At 51.4% G+C, this 16931-nt stretch overlaps 1 protein-coding gene across 1 annotated transcript; it reads left to right on the forward strand.

The window, feature by feature from the left end:
- The first annotated feature begins 345 nt into the window (after positions 1–345).
- On the forward strand, positions 346–13653 carry LOC114584827 (heparan sulfate glucosamine 3-O-sulfotransferase 2). Its single transcript, XM_028706956.2, has 2 exons — positions 346–943; positions 11799–13653. Exons 1-2 carry the CDS (start codon positions 453–455, stop codon positions 12418–12420), a joined length of 1113 nt encoding a protein of 370 aa, XP_028562789.2. The 5' UTR covers positions 346–452; the 3' UTR covers positions 12421–13653.
- The last annotated feature ends 3278 nt before the right edge of the window (positions 13654–16931 follow it).

A 16931-nucleotide genomic window follows, 5' to 3' on the forward strand; every position in this document is an offset into this window, starting at 1 on the left:
TTGGCCGTCTTGGGATCCCTTGTACAGTATATCAATTTCAGAAAAGATCATCAATCATAAGGAAAACGAAGAGCGTCCTCCGACTCCCACTTAGAAACGGGCATCCCCAATTTCTCCCTTATTTGACTCGCGTGACATGTCCCAGTGCAAGGCTGGGGGGAACTGGGAGTCCAGCCGGGGCTGCGATCTCCGCACCGGCTGCGGGCGCGTCGGGGGCTCAGCCCGGCGAGGCGGCGGGAGCGTCAGGGCTGCCGCGGGGGCGGCTCCGGCTCGGCTGACGTCAGGCGCCCCTTAAAGCGGGGCCGCAGCAGGAGCGGGGCCGCCAGTGGCGGGCCGCCGAGCTCGCCTGCCTGCCTCTCCGCCCGCCTCTCCGCCCGGCCCGATGCGCTTCCGACGACGGCGCCGGCGAGGGGAGCCGTGGCCCGCCGCGCCCGGCTGCTGGCGATGGAGCCATGGCGCTTAGCCGGCGGCGGCGGCGGCGCTGCCGGGCGCTGGTGCTGGGCGCGCTCCTCTCGCTGGCCGGCACCTACCTCTGCTACAGCCTCCTCCTCTTCTGCTGCGCGCCAGAGCCGGAGCCGCTGGCCAGCGGGGAGGCGGCAGCAGCGGCAGCAGCGAGAGCAGCCTCTCCCTGGACGGCCGCCCGCTGCCTGCCTGCTGCTGCCGCCGCCCGCAAGAAACTTCTGCAGAAGTGGCGCGCCTGCCCGGCTGCAGCCAGCTCCACCGCCACGGCCGGCAACGACTCCTCCTCGCCGCCTTCGCCGCCGCCGCCTGCCTCCCGGAGCGTGGGCACCAAGCGGCTCCCGCACGCACTCATTGTGGGCGTCAAGAAAGGCGGCACCCGCGCGGTGCTGGAGTTCATCCGCGGCCACCCGGCCGTGCGCGCCCTCGGCACCGAGCCCCACTTCTTCGACAGGCACTACGAGCGTGGCCTGGAGTGGTACAGGTGAGCGGCGGCGCAAGGGGAGGGTGGCAGAGAGGAGCGGCACTCTATACACGAGCGGCAGTCCCGGGCACTGGTTGAGCCTGGCTGGCAACCCCTCTCAAGGCTAGGTCTATATAGCTCGAATCTCCTTGCCCAAGCCATGACATATGCGCAACAACGAGTTCTTAGAGCATGTGCAAAGTGCCTGTCCCAGGGCACTGGGGGACTTTCCTCTTCCATGTGTCTTTTGGGCTCATGGGTGCTGGGCGTCAAGTCTTCCCCAGTTCCTTGCAGCTACCACACCCCCACCCCAGTCTATCCTCCTCTGGAGGTACCTCTCTGGGTGCGCGGAGAGGTACCGGGAGACTGAGCCCCCAAACCCCGCCATCTTCCAGTGCTACGCAGGCCGAGCGACGCCTTTCCTAAACCTCTCCGCCTTGTCTGCCAGCAAAGCGGACTCGTAGGAGGAAAACCCAGGTTTCCCTCCCCCCAACCAGCCAAGTCCAGGGGATAGAAGGCTTAAGCTTCTGAATTGTGCAGTGGTTAGCTGCGGAGCTTCTCGCCTCTCTAGGGGCGGGTCTGGATGGCATTCTGGGTTCTCCAAATTAAAAGCCGCCGAGGGAAGTGGGGGAGCATAGGCATGGGGCAGGTGGGGTGAGCTCCGCTGGCCCTCTCCCCTCCCCTTGCCAGTCCACCTCCTCACTGCAGCAAGTCCTGCCTCATTTTGGCCATTTGGCAACAGCCCTCACCCAAAGGAAGGCCTTCCCACGTGAAATATACCCAAGCCAGCTGGCAGCAGCCAAATACCCTGATGGAGAGTTGAGCTGGAAGCTTCGCAAATAGAGTGACTGGCAGGGGGCTTTGTAAGGGTGGGCAGCCCCGGGGTCATTATACACCATCCCTAGACCTCCTTCCCCTTTTAAAAACATAACTGCTTGTTAAACTTTGCACCCAGGGCACATTGCCCAGACCCCGCTCAACCCACCATCTTAATTTGCTCCAAGGCATAAATCTGCCTGCATCCATTTCTGCATGTGGCATTGTGGTCTTATGCCCTTTAAAGTACCCACCTATCAACGCCCAGCTGACTGGTGATGTACCAGCAGAGGGAGCCTGATTTCCATTTTAGTTAGTCTTGCATTGCATTGCCCCAAAGTTCTTTCTGTTCTCTTTGTGTTGGGTTTTGGGTTTAAAAAATAAAAATGCTCACAACAGCCCTGCGGGGTAAAATAGGTTGTGAAGTGCTTGCACAGGTCCACATAACAACTTCAGGACCGCATCAGGCATCTGGCACCAGGCCTCCTTTGAATCCAGCAGCACACCCTGCACAGTGCTGCCACTTTGACTTGGGATCATTGCCACTTCCATCTTCTGTTTTTGTGTGGAAAAAGCTCCTCCTGTGCCACAGATCAGGGTGGCATTTAAATCTTCCAGGTGCTCTTGTGCACACCCCACCTCCAACCCCTAGAGCTTCAGCAAGGAACAAATGCTTTCTCAGCTCCTTTGCTACCAAGCAAGTAGGCCGAGGCTGGCATCCTGCATTCCACACCCACCCGCCAAAAGGAGAAGCCTCTCCTCCTCCCCGGCCCCAGAGTTGCCCAGGAAACCTAATTCCCAGCCCAAGTGGGAAATGTGTATCATAAAACTTGCATTCCAAATCAGCTTTACAAATTGTGCTAGAACATGTGCATAATGTGGGTCTTTTTAACTGGGGAGCCTGAAGCCAAGAAGAGCTGTTTGTGGACCTTCTCCCCGAGTCTCTGCTTCAGCTGGATCTGAAGCACTTCCAGGAACACATAGATCTTGTTATCCTCAGAGGAATGACGCCTCGGAAAAAGCTGGGGTGGGGGGTGCTGGGGGGTGGGGAGGATCCTTTGTGATTTCACTTGCCTGAATATGGGGCAGGAAGTACTGTCAAGCCAAGATGTGCTGGCTTTTGCAGTGGGACTTAGAGCCCTTTGTACCTGTGTGATCTCAAGGTGTGCTCTTTCCCTGCACATCCCTAGTGCACATCCATTCTTGCTTTCAGGGCACTACTGCTCAGCAGAGGTGTCCTGCCTGCTAGCACAACCCCATCATGCCCGACTAGCTGCCAGCAACACACTGAGTTACACCATTTTTTGAGCTAGCCTTCGCCAACATGGCAGCCTCCAGATGTTTTGGACTTCATCCCCCCATCATCCATACAGCCAGCATTGCCTGAAGTCAAGGGTGATGGGGACAGATGGTTTATGCAGTCCCTGGGCTGGCCAAGTGTTCTACCTCAGATTCAGTCCAGCTGTCCCTTGGAGGTGGCAGCTGTTCACATAAGTGTATCAATGTGCAGGACTAAGGGCAGGATTAGGGAGCAGGAGCTGTGCTGGGACGCCTCCCTGCCTTGAGAAGAATGACGTACTACCTTCAGTGTCAGGTCATTGCTTGACTGGATTGGGTGAGTGCGTGAAGATCCTTTGCTAAGTTGCACCAATGCCTGGTAGATCAGGGGAATGCTTTGGATATAGACTATCTTTAGTTCAGCAAAGCCTTTTGATATGTTCCCTCTGATGTTCTTGTTAGCAGGCTGGTAAATTTGGGGTGGGTGATACTACTGTAGCTGGTTGATGGACCAAAGAATGGCTCTCAGTGGCATCTCATCAACCTGGGGAGAAGCAGGGTGCCACAGGATTCTGTCCTAGGCCCCGTGTTTGAGATCTTTAGAGATTAAATGGGCAAAAGAGTGGAGGGGATACTTATCAGATTTGCAGAAGATACCAAACTGGGTGGAGTAGCAAATCGTGCATAAGACAGAAACAGAACCCAATATGCTCTGGATAAGATGGAGAACTGAGGTCAAAACAATCATAACCAATTTCAACAGCGGTACGTGTAAAACAGTAAGATTCAGGATGGTTTACCAGCAGTCAATGTGAAAAGGATCTAAGGGTTTAATAGAATACAAGCTGAGTGTAAGTCAGCAGCGTGACAGTGCAGCAAACAAGGCTCATGCCATTCTAGGCTGTATCAACAGAAGCATAATGCCCAGGTCTCAAAAAAGTAATGGTGCCGCTCTGTTCTGCTTGGGGTCAGGTCTCACGTGGAACATTATTTCCAGGTCTGGGTATTGCAGTTTAAGAAGGATACAGATAAACGTGTTCAGAAGAGGGTGACAGGAAAGGTTGAAGGAACTGCATATGTTTAGCCTGGAGAACAGACAATTAACAGGCAATATTGTTATTGATGTTTTAATTGTATTCATAAAAGTACTTGCATACTGCCTTCTCACAAGGCATTAGCCATCTTCAAATGTCTGTAGGGTCTGAACCAGGGGGTACAAATGATAATAAAAAAATATTTAGACCATATTTAGAATGTGAAGGCAGTATAAACAGTCTGACAGGGGAACTAAACTGCAGCTGCCTCAGAAGGGTGTGGGCTGCCCTTCATTAGGTTGTCACCAGCCTCTGCTTAAAAACGTCTATTTGGAAGCTACATTATACTGAGTCAGACCACTGGCCTATGTACCCCAGCAGTGTCTGCACTGACTGGCAGCAACACTGCAGGTTTCAAGCAGGGTGTCTTTCCCTGCCCAATTTGAAGATGTCATCAGGGATTGAACAGCCCTTTGCCTGAAAGGGATTATGTTACAGTGGGATTCCTGCACTGGCAAGGGGTCAGTCTCAATGACCTTTGGGTTCCAGCTGTATGATTTTACATGGACAACCTTGCGTTAAACACTCACCGCAAATTATTTCAAGTTAGGTTGTCGCGAATTCTGCCTTCCTTCACACTGAATGAATGCATTGTGTGGGCAGGTTTATTTGCTGATAATCTACACTTGAATTGTAAGAAGCCATGAATAAATATACAAATCAATAAATATATATTTGAGTAAAAAGAAGAAGAAGACTTCAACATGTGCATGGCCAGCAAATGGGGGGGGGGGTGAAGCTCTGCTTATGTGTCCTCTGGGGGCTGCTTCGTGCTCCAATCCATCTCTACCAACCCACAAAACAACATAAGGTGCCCAGGCAGAACCGCTAAATGAGACTTTTCAAGGTTCATGATATTCCTTCAATTTCCAACTCATGCCAGAACTGAAAAAAAATAAAGCAGAGTGTGCTGGACTGATTTGGCTCTTGCAAAATGGAGCGCCCAACCTGCTCTGGGCATGGCAGGTCTTGTCCTCCTGTGTATAATAGGATGGGCTCGAGTTCCTTTGCCAAGACGCCCTGGAATGCAGCCTTGGCATGGATGCTAACACCTTGAGAGAAGGGCAGAGGGAATGCCAATGGCCTGGTCTGGGATGCTGAGCAGCAAGGAGGTGAGCCATCTCCCCACCCCTGGGTGGCTTGACCTTCTGGCAAGCCAGCCAGCCCTCTTCTGTGTGCTGCTCTTTATGGACGGACATTCGAAGCTGTCTCCTGCTGGCTGATTCATCTCTCTGCATGTTGGCTCCTTGAACTGGTTGTGGTCTCAGACTGAGAGTATGCAAGGGCTTGAGAGGAAGGTTCTCTCCCCCAAGCCTTGCTGTAGCCTGATATCTCTTCTCTGGAGCTGCTTCTGTGCAGCAAACAGCTGCTGCTCCTTGCCAGCCCTCTGGTGACTAGCCTGCCCTCCTCTTCCATCCCGCTCTCTTTCGGATCTGGATGTCCCCCTACCTGTTTGCCTAACAGACAGTGCTCTAAACAGCAGCTGATATTAACAACATCTGCAGAACTTGAACTCTTGCAGTCTTATACACCACCTGACTTGCTCCTGAGTGATCACGCCAGCCAGTACTCTCTCCCTGGGCACGTAACATTTCTTCTAAATGAGCTTTTAATTAAAGAATAATTATTGGAGCATCTGAGTTTGCCTGAAGGGCAGAGGATGTGCTGCATCTCCACTGCCCACAAAGTGGGGAGGTTTTCTGGGTGCTTTTAATGTCTGCTGAATTGCCAGGGCATGTCCCACCTTCTGCCCCACTGCTAGCAGTGTGCAAAGCTTTTGCCTGGCATTTGCCTTTTTCTGTGGCTTGGGACGCAGTTTCCCTTTCCTACTCAAAAGAAAGGCTCTTCTGCGAGCCAGTGTGTGGTGTTAGGCGTGCCATTCATTGCTGTGGTCTGTAATTCCTGTAATGCTTTGATTTTGCAAAAAAGAAAAAAACAACAACTTATAATTTTTGTTTCTCAGAGATGTTTTTGTTGTTTTGCACTAACCAGAGCACCATTTCTTGCGGCGAACCTGCACATGTATTTCCTTTTTTTTTTAAAAAAAAATAGTTATTAGAGGTTTGAAGATTACAGAAAAAAGAAGAAAGAAACAATGAAAAATTAAACAAAACAAAGCAATACCTTACAATACATAAAAAAAAACAATACAGCAAGACAACAAGAAAAACAAAAACATTTAAAAACACATCCAATATTTCCGTATCTTTATCTTTCATTTACCTGTTTCATCGACCTCCTCACACCTCCCTTTTTTGTATTCTAGTTCAATTAGCTGTTTCAGCAAGTCCTTCCTGCACATGTATTTCCTGCAGGAAAAAATACACTTATGAGCTTATGGTACTGTTGGAAAAGAAGGGAGGAGTCAATGACTTATGTCTACTCACAGGTTGGGGTTAAGGTATAATGTCCCTTCTCTCTCCCCCCCCCTCCCCCCAGCATTGGCTTTTTATTTCTCCACATTTGCTTGGCTGACTAGTGCTGCTTGCTGTCTCCAGTGAGAGGCAGGCAGCATTCTGCCATTCTGGGACCAAGCTTCATTGGCATAGCCATGCTGGTTGGCTGTGCTGCAATTCTGCGAAAAGAAAAACAAAAATTAAAAAGAAACATTTATGGGCATTCTTAACAAATGTGATGAAACTAGGGCTGTGTATGTCTGTCAGTTTCAGTTTCTCTCTTCCTTATTTCTTCTAAATCTTAAATTCAGTTCTGCATATTTCCACATCAGTTTGTGAGTGTGTTAGCTATGAGTCTTGCATTGCAGGGGGTTGGACTAGATGGTTGCTTGGGTCCCCTCCAACAGTGGCGTAGCGTGGGTTGTCAGCACCCGGGGCAAGGCAAGTAATTTGCGCCCCTAACCTGTGGATTTGCGCCCCCTAACCCGTGGATTTGCGCCCCCTAACCTGTGGATTTGCCCTAACCCCAGATGTTGTGCCCGGTGTGGCCGGGCCCCCCCCCTGCACCCCCCACGCTACGCCACTGCCCTCCAAGTCTACCATTCTATGATTCCACGGATTCTCATGAAAATTCACCAGCCACTTTAGTGCAAAATTCTCCCGATATGCACATTTTTGCAAAGCAGTTTCCCCTTACAAGGCACCGTTGTATGCCATTTTCACTAAATAAGTGCATTTTTGTACATGTTATTCCACTGGGGAACGGCATGCAAAATTCAGAGGGGTTTTACTTTCAAAGGATGGCTTTGTGTTTTGGCTCGCATATTGCTTCAGAAAGTGTGAATTATGTGGGCTGGCCTTTAAATGCAAGTGGGTGGGGTCCTTCTTTGCTGGTCAGCCAGGGCCAAAGCCGTTGTCATCTTCCCGGGGACCTCATGGGCATGGCAAGTTGTGCCACCTGCCTTAACTAGCCAGGCACATCCTTGCCAGCTAAATCATGGGGAATTGGCCCTGAGGCCATTGAGGGATCTGTTTATCTCTCCTGTGAGAACTCCTGCTTTCTGAGTTTGGCTCATGGCGACTCTGGCGCTGAAGGATGGGAGAGAGTGGAGTTTTTGCTGTTTGCCGTTTGGGAACCTTGCCAAGCTAAACACTTCATTTTCCTGCTGACAAGTGACTAAGACCCAGGATTATCCTGAAGTCAGCTGGCACGCTCTGCAAGGAGAGACTTGGGTCCCTGCCTGCTCAGTCTTCCGCACACAATGGGGACGACAATGACACAAACAAATATATTTACTCTTCTGTGTTGCAAATGGAACAAGCACCGGCTTGGGAGAATGAATAGGGGGAGGGGGCTGGGCAGGAATTCTGGCAGTGCCTTGGGTGGGGCAGAGAGCATGTGCGCAGAAGCCACTCAGATGCACTTTTCAAATCAGCCTGCCTCTGGGAGAGAGAGAGCGTTTCTGAACGTGAGTCAACGGCCCACCCCCATGGGGGGAGTCTTGCGCAGGCAAAGGGTTCTCCAGTGCCTGATCCATCCTGTCACAGCCCATAGGGAGAATTAACTCTCCTCCTGACAGAAGCTTTGCACTGCTGCAGCCCTGCCTAAGGTGACAGGGCAAATCACACTCAATTTACAAAGGGGACCAGAGAGGGCATCTAGTCTTCTGTCCTTGCGGAGCCAGCTTTTTCTCTCTCAAGTCCCACTTACACAAGGAGCATGAACCCAGGCGGGCAGGGGGAGTCTGTAGGGGAGAAGGCAGCCTCTCTGGTATATGGGGCAGCTCTGTAGAGAGGGAATTCCACAACTTATGGGCTGCCACAGAGAATGCCCTCTCCCAGGCAGCCACCACCAAGCTTCCAAGGTTGGTGGAACTACCAGAGGGGCCCCTCTGCTGATCTTAACACCTGGGTCTGTAGGGAGGAAAGTGACTTCACAGGCTTAGGAGCCAACTCCCAGGGGCTGAGGTCCCCCCCCCTTAAAATATTTGCGGGGGTTGCCCCCCACAATATTCATGGGCATTTCCATTCAAATGGTGTGCATGCCAGATCTTGTGATTAATTATGTTGGGTGACGCTTACATGGCTCCCCCAATATTTTATTCAAGTTGGCACCCCTGCTCTCAGGTATTTGGGGCCTAAGTTGTTTAGGGCTTTAAAGACTAACATGAGTCTCTTGAGTTGAGCCTGGAAAAGAAGTGGCATAGAGCATAGAGCTGGTGTTAGTCTTCCCTGTGCCAGGAGGTTTCTAGAGAGGACGTGGCATTCCCTGCCAGCTGTGCCAACAGGGCATGCTGGAGATCAGGAGGCACATCTTACTGCTGCCACCACCCGAGTCAAGTACCTGAGTGGCATGTAGGTTTAATTGGCCCTTTGCTTTGCTCTGAGCCTCATAAATCCAGATTATGAGTCCTATTGTTTAAAGGCTGTCAGCAAGATGCTAATTCAGTGTCAGGGAGCCCCTGCTCCCACTGCTGGGTTTAGATCACAAAAACAGGTTTGGGTCATCCATCAGCGCCAGACAGCTTTATAAGCAGCTCAGCGTTGGTGGGAGATTCATAAAACGGCTGTTTCATTAACGGGCCACCTCTGGGCTTAATAAAGCTCTATTCCGTGAGGAATTGGGTCCATGTATTTAAAAAACAAAAATTACAGGTCCTAATCAATTACAAAAAGTGCAGAATAAACTGCATTAATAAATTAGAGGAGCAGAGCCAAGAGCTCTCAAAATCTGCAGAATGGAATGGTGGCGTTTGCAGCCCCTGAGCAGCAGAGGAGTGCCAAGGTGGCAAGAAGGGAGGGGGGTTGCAGGCGGAAGAGGAGATAATAAGCAATGGTTTCAGCTGGAGAAAGGGAAAGGTGTGTCTTCCCAGCAACCATGCATCTTGCAGGCTGTGAAAGTCTCCCTGGAGTGGAGAGAAGCCCCATAGGCTTAAATGCACTTGATTTTGGCTCCTTTGTTTCTCATTTGTCCAATCTTAATTCAAGTTCTCCACATTTCTGCAGGAGTTTACAAATTTATTTTTCAGAAGTCGTCATGAAAATTCACCGCAGGCACATCATGCGAGGACTAGTAAGGGGAGGGCGCCTTTGCAGAAGGGCATTGTTTCGTTTTTCCATTCTTATAAGACTGGCAGTTCAAGAGGAAAATAGGGAAACCATTAGTATCCAAGTATCTGGGGAATTATCATCAGTTAATGTTTATTATGCCTTAAGTCCTCTCGATTTGACAAACATGGCAATGCTGACTGTCCTCTTCTATATTAGATACTTATCGAGAAAGAATGCTATCTTAGTGCAGCCTGCTCTGCTGCTGTTTGACACATGAAAATCATTGTAGCCATCAATAAAAACATAAATGCATGTCTGGACAGGCCTGACTCCACTGCAAAAATAAAGGCTCCACTCCACCAGCCTATGGTGGCTGACCCTTTCCCACTAATCCAGGACTTCCACTATTAGAATACACTTCATCTAGTCCTTAATTAAAAACAACATACCCATATGCAAGTAAAAGAATGTTTCTTTTCTTTTCTTGAATAAATTTTATTGGTATTTAAAAAGAGGAATACAAAGAATATTTTTAAAAATTTCTTTAAGTGATAGATATTATAGAGATTTTCTGGATATGATGATGAAATAGTCACTGCCTTGGATAACTTGAATACGGGGCAAGGGAATCCCTTCCATCCCCAGGGAGTCACACTTGTTGTGGCTTTTTAAAAAGATGTCCACAGCAAGCACTATGGAGACAATGATGTTATAAAGGTAAAGGTAAAGGTAAAGGTACCCCTGCCCATACGGGCCAGTCTTGACAGACTCTAGGGTTGTGCGCCCATCTCACTCAAGAGGCCGGGGGCCAGCGCTGTCCGGAGACACTTCCGGGTCACGTGGCCAGCGTGACATCGCTGCTCTGGCGAGCCAGAGCCGCACACGGAAACGCCGTTTACCTTCCCGCTAGTAAGCGGTCCCTATTTATCTACTTGCACCCGGGGGTGCTTTCGAACTGCTAGGTTGGCAGGCGCTGGGACCGAACAACGGGAGCGCACCCCGCCGCGGGGATTCGAACCGCCGACCTTTCGATCAGCAAGCCCTAGGTGCTGAGGCTTTTACCCACAGCGCCACCCACGTCCCCGCGATGTTATAGAACAGGTTTAATATAAGGACCCATGGAGGGCAGGTGGGAAGTCTAGAGATTTGGAGGAATCTGTAAATGTGAATGGTAGTTTTGCTATGATTATATACTTGTAAAATCAAATAAAAACTATTTTTTCAAAAGTTAAAAAAGTTAAAAGTTAAACAGGGGGGGGGGCTGGGAGATATCCTCAGCAGGTCCAAATGGGTGTTTCTGGACATTTTGTGGCAAAGAAGGGCTACCAGTCACCTCCTGACCATGCAAAGATGATTGCTGGTTCAAGGGTTGCTGGCAGAGACCAATGGCCCATCTAATCCATCATTCTCTTCTCACATGGCCAGCCATATGCCCCAATGGGAATCCAGCAAGCAGGACCAGAGCACAAGCGCAGTCTCCTCTCCTGTGGTTTGGAGCAACTGGCATTCAGAAGCATTGTGGCCTCCAACACTGGAGGGAAGCCATAGTCATCTTGGCTAGCAGCCATCATATTATAGAAAAATAGAAAAGTAGAGTTGGAAGGGTCCCTGTCAGTTTTCAGGGAATCCGATCCCTCCCTCGGTGGCAGCCAAAAAGCAGATAAACGAGAGGAGTTCTTAGAACGTAATTTATTCAGTATTCAGAGAGAGAGAGAAAGAAATGAAGTCTCTATTAAATAATGGCATTGCTCTGAGTAAAGCCCAACCCACTCTGTCTCTCTTATCCTACGTTATCCCTATCTGAGCTTTCTGCCTCTGAGCTTTATGTTCTACTACTTTCAATGCACGCCTGGTCCTGGAGGGGGAGAGGTCAGGAATGCTTCCTAGAGACACTGAGTCTGTCAGCTGTCTCTCCCCTGGTGCTTCTTCTTCTTCCTGCTGTTCCTTTTCCAATATTTCCCAGCTTCTCCCCTCTGCAGCCTCAGAGCTATGCCCTTCTGCAAACCACTGTTCTGAATCTATACTGTCCTCCTGTTCTTGGGAAGGTTCAGGAGAAGGTATGCAGCCCCCATCATTCCTCCTCACTCCTGACAGTTCCCAAGGGCCATCTACTTCACCTTCCCCCCCCCCCCCCGCAGTGATAGCCCTCTGGCTGCTGTGGGAGGAAGCCGTGTGTGAAGAAGTTCTCTCTTTTTATTTGCTTTGCAACTGACCTCTGCCTGCACTGCCTTCCTCTTGCAGGCGTCTGATGCCCCGCACCCTGGAGACCCAGATCACCATGGAGAAAACGCCCAGCTACTTTGTCACACGGGAAGCCCCCCGGCGGATCTTCAACATGTCTCGGGAGACCAAGCTGATTGTGGTGGTGCGCAACCCGGTGACGCGGGCCATCTCCGACTACACCCAGACGCTCTCCAAGAAGCCTGACATCCCCACCTTTGAGGGCCTCTCCTTCCGCAACCGCAGCCTGGGCCTGGTGGACACTTCTTGGAGCGCCATCCGGATCGGCCTCTACGCCCTGCACCTGGAGAGCTGGCTGCAGTACTTCCCGCTCTCCCAGATGCACTTTGTCAGCGGCGAGCGGCTCATCACCGACCCGGCGGGGGAGATGGGCAAGATCCAGGACTTCCTGGGCATCCAGAGGCTCATCAGCGAGAAGCACTTCTACTTCAACAAGACCAAGGGCTTCCCCTGCTTGAAGAAGGCCACCCCTGGAGGCACGTTGCCACGCTGCCTGGGCAAGTCCAAGGGCAGGACTCATGTCCAGATCGACCCCGAGGTCATTGAGCAGCTGCAGGACTTCTACCACCCCTACAACGTCAAGTTCTACGAGACGGTGGGCCAGGACTTCCGATGGGAATAAGCACTTGGACAGGGAGCAGCTGTGATTTTTTGGGGGGAGAGGGGAGTTTCATACAAACATAGGAAGCTGCCTTAGACTGAGTCAGACCATTGCTCCATCTAGCTCAATATTGTCTGCACTGACTGGCAGTAGTGGCTCGACAGGGATTCAGGAAGGGGACATTCCTAACCCTTCCTGAGATGCTACAGGAGAGGATTGAACCTGGGACCTTCCAAATGCAACGCAGGTTGCTCTGTCACTGAACTACGGTCCTTCCCCTTAGGAATAAAGACCCCAGTCCTGAATATTCTGAATGAACGTAGGAAGCTGCCTTCTGCTGAGTCAGTGTCCATCTAGCTCAGCATTGTCTACACTGACTGGCAGCAATGGCTCTCCAGGGTTTGCAGGCAGGAGTCCCTCCTAGCCCTTTCTGGAGAGGCGCCATCGGGCATCGAACCAAGAACCTTCTGCTTGCAAGGCAGGTGCTCCAACCCCTGAGCTACGGCCCTTCTCCCTCCACCCCCTCCACTGGGCTGCCTTGGCCTTCTTCTTGGCCCATGGCAAATGGTTGGCAGGAGCAAACATCCCGAAGTGCCAAGGGGTGCCTGCCACCACCACCACCCTGACTTCACTGGTTTGTGGCCACACACTGCCAGTGCCTCCTCCCCTGGTTGCATTTTTGCACATGGGCAGCTGGGCTGGGGGAGCTCCAGAAGGTCCCTTTGTTTGGTGCAATGAGGGTGTGTGATGCCCAAGGATGGATTTTATTTTTTAATAATGATAATACATGCATATATATATTATATATATACATAAATATAGTCTATAAATCAATATCACTGCCTAGGCACTACTTGGCACCTGAGATATCCAGGGTTTCTGGTTTAAGACCCTTCAGAGCAGCCCTCAGGCAAAGGAGCCAGAATGTGAGATCTGGGGGAGCCATGGTGGGGGGTGCCTACTCTTCCACCTTCTGAAAAAGTGAAAGGGGTCCCACACCTGCTCAGCGGGTGTCAGCCTCATGCCAAAGGACTGCACCCCTCTGCTCCTTCTCTTTGGGGGGCTTTTGCGTGAGCCCTGTGTCTCTCCCCGCCCCCCACGCACTGTCCTGTTACGACATTTCTGTCCTGTGAATAAAGCACAGATTTCTGCTGTTACGGGTACTTCAGGCACAGTCCCTTCTCCCTGTTCAGGATGTGACCCGCCCCACCCTCCTTGTCCCCTCCTCCTGTGAAATAAAATAATGCAAAGATCCATCAGAGAGAGATTTTTCTCAGTGACGCTGGGGGCGGGGGGCGGGAAAGGGAGGCAGCTGACCGGGTCCTTTTCTTAGGTGAGCCTCCTTAGAGTTCCTCTTCCCTCCAGGGCAAAGGGTGTGGAGGGGCTGCTTCACCAGTCCCAGTTGGGAAAGGCTCTCTGTTTCACCTTCTACCAAAGCTCTGCATTCAGAAGCACCCCAGAGGCCACAGGGGGGTGGGCAATGTGGGTGCCCTGACCCTGGGCACAGAGGATGAGCAGGCCCTGGTGATGCTTGTGAGCAGGACACCCTGAGTGCCAGTCTCCCTCATGAGGGCTAATCAGTGAAGATGCCCTTTGACCAGTGTAGATGCTTTGGCTTCAAGTCATCAGCTACGGCCACACCTGGCATTTGGAGCCCATTGAAAGCACACACCCCTCCAGAATCCCGGGAAGTGCAGTTTGCCACCACAGAGCTACAAATCTCAGTGCCCTTCAAGGTGAAGGTAAAGGGACCCCTGACCATTAGGTCCAGTCGTGACTGACTCTGGGGTTGCGGTGCTCATCTCGCTTTATTGGCCAGGGGAGCCGGTGTACAGTTTCTGGGTCATGTGGCCAGCATGACTAAGCTGCTTCTGGCGAACCAGAGCAGCGCATGGAAACGCCGTTTACCTTCCAGCCGGAGCGGTACCTATTTATCTACTTGCACTGTGACGTGCTTTCGAACTGCTAGGTTGGCAGGAGCAGGGACCGAGCAACAGGAGATTTGAACCGCTGACCTTCTGATCGGCAAGTCCTAAGCTCTGTGGTTTAACCCACAGCGCCACCCGCGTCCCTTAAGCTGCATGAAATGTATGGTGTGGACACAGCCAGGGAGAGCAACTGGCCTCAGGTCATCCAGTGACCTTTGTGGCTGGTTAGGGGGTTCATCTGGGGTCTCTCCACCTACCCACCCCATTTTAACCCACTGGCTTGGCCTCTCTACAACCTCCTGCTGGAGGGACACAAGACCCGGCTGACTTTTGGTTCACCTGAAGCAACTGTCAAATCAGGCTCCTTTATAATGTGGGAGCAAAGTGTCCCTTTCGTTCCCCTCTTTGATCTTTCTCTGTGTGTGGTTTTTAACCACACACAGAGAGGGGGCAATGACAATAAAGATATTATTATTATTATTATTATTAAAAAAGAATGAGCACTTTCCCCTTGAACGTTGCCCTCACCCTCCTATCAGCCCCGATCATGGCAGAGGAGGTGAGGAAGTACGTAGCAGCATAGGCAGCTGTCTTATACTGAATCGCACCTAGTGGTCCATTTAGCTCAGTACTCTCTACACTGACTGGCAGCGGCTCTCAAGGGTTCCAGGCAGCGGGTCTTTCCAAGCCCAACCTGGAAAAGGCACTAAGGATCCCGGGGTTTTCTCAGATGCAGGCAGAAAGCAGAGCGGCGATGGTGGCAGCAGCAGCAGCAGTTCCCCTTCCTGGAGCAAGAAACAGGTGACAAGGAGAAGGTGATGGCTGCATTTGTGCCAAAGTGTTGCTGCCGGCACTGCTGCTCCCACCTCCTCCTCCTCCTCCTCCTCCTCCTCCTCCTTGTGCCAGGGACAAGGCAGGCCGCGCGGCTTGGTGCACAGCCAGTGGGGATTTATGGGCAAGCTTAATAGGCTGTTTTATGGGAACCCGCAGTCCTAATTGAATGTCAAGTGCTGCTCTGAATTGCCTCGGAAGGAGGAGCCTCACCTCCTCTGCTCCCAAATTAGTTCTTGGCTTTAATAGGGGCTTCTCCGTTTGCAACCATGTGGGGGACAAACCAATGGCTCAAATGTAATTTGGGGTGGAGGGGAGAGAAGGAAGAGGCATGGGTTCTGCTCAGGGTTTTGAAATTGTCCCAAATATGGGGGAGACACACTGGAGTTGGGGAGCTGGTGGAAGTCTGGTTCCTGAAATGTCCTGGCTGGAGTTGGCTCTCCTAAAAAGAGTGAGACCCCAACTCTTGGCTGCAGCTAGGCAGTACAAGCTGAGCTGAGTAACTCCAACCCCCACAGCCTGGTGTGCTTTTTCTGCATTTGGTGAAATAAAATGTTGTGTGCCGTTTGGACTTGAAGGTCGAACACACGCATGTCAACTGATCTTGGATTTCAGTCTCAAAGTGCCCCGGTGAAATGCAAGAGCAACTAGATTTGCAATGAAAAGGCCTTGCCCAAGTCAGCTTGGGGGAGAGGGGCTCCCCCTGGAGTTGTGGCATCTCCATTGCCCTGTAAGGTGCCAAGCAGGAGGTGGGCAGAAGTGCCAACATGGTTTAAAGTCCCACAAGTCTGCCCTGTGTGGGGTGGGTGGCAGCAGGGCACAGGGCAGCTTTGGGTGCCAGAGTCACCCCACCCCTCAAGAGACCCAACTAGGAAATGCAAAGGGGAAAGGTTCTTCACTACGGCACACCAAAAAGGCTATACCCCAAAGTCACATCTCCCCTGGGCCTTGTGAGGCGAAATGGGCAGGAACCAGTGGGAGAGTCCTGGGCTGGGACCTGGGAGACCACGGTTCAAATTCCCACTCCAACATGAAGCTTACTGGGTGACCTTGGGCCAGTCTCTCAGCCTAACCTACCTCACAGGGTTGTTGTGAGGATAAAATATAGAGCAGGAGAACAAGGGGCGCCACCTTGAGCTCCTTGGAGGAAAGTGGGGGCTGTAAATGATATTATCAACAAGCACAGCTACTACTTAGGTGGTCTATTGCCCACCCAAGATGTTCTGCTCTCTGATCACCCTCCGGTCTCTGGAGGGCTAGGCTTGGCACGGCCCCTGGAAGCTGTCCCACTAAAATCCAGGCATCCATTCCAATGGGTCCACTCTGAGGAGGACTCACATTAATTACAAGCCATAGTGGGCTATTAGCCACACTAGCAATGAAGTCCTCTTGTAAACTGGCCAATGTTTGTGGAACGTGCTCTCTCTCTCTCTCTCTCTCCGATGATTTTATTAAAGCCAGAACATGTTCTGAGACACATCACTAGCAGCTGTTTGGCACCTGGGATCTGCATCCTGGGTACCATGCCACCTTCAGGGTTGTTTTGGCTTGAGAATTAGGGCCACACAATCTGGATGCCCCCCCCCCTTGCCAAAACGACACTTTCGCAGCCTTATCCACCCTCTTAGCCCCGATGCTGCCTCTCACTTCCATATTGCCTTGGCTTTTTAATCATCTTTTGACATTTTAAAGCAGTCTGATCGTGCTCCCATCTGCCTGTTCCTAAATCTTCCCTCATCCTCCTTGAGGGAAGCCCTGGCAGATGTCCATGGA

The sequence above is a fragment of the Podarcis muralis genome, chromosome 14 (assembly GCF_964188315.1).
Source record: "Podarcis muralis chromosome 14, rPodMur119.hap1.1, whole genome shotgun sequence".
Classification (NCBI taxonomy): domain Eukaryota; kingdom Metazoa; phylum Chordata; class Lepidosauria; order Squamata; family Lacertidae; genus Podarcis; species Podarcis muralis.

Coding starts and splice junctions, on each gene's coding strand:
- LOC114584827 (XM_028706956.2), top strand. CDS start 453: ATGGCGCTTAGCCGGCGGCGGCGGCGGCGCTGCCGGGCGCTGGTGCTG. Junction 944..11,798: donor CGTGGCCTGGAGTGGTACAG/GTGAGCGGCGGC, acceptor TTCCTCTTGCAG/GCGTCTGATGCCCCGCACCC.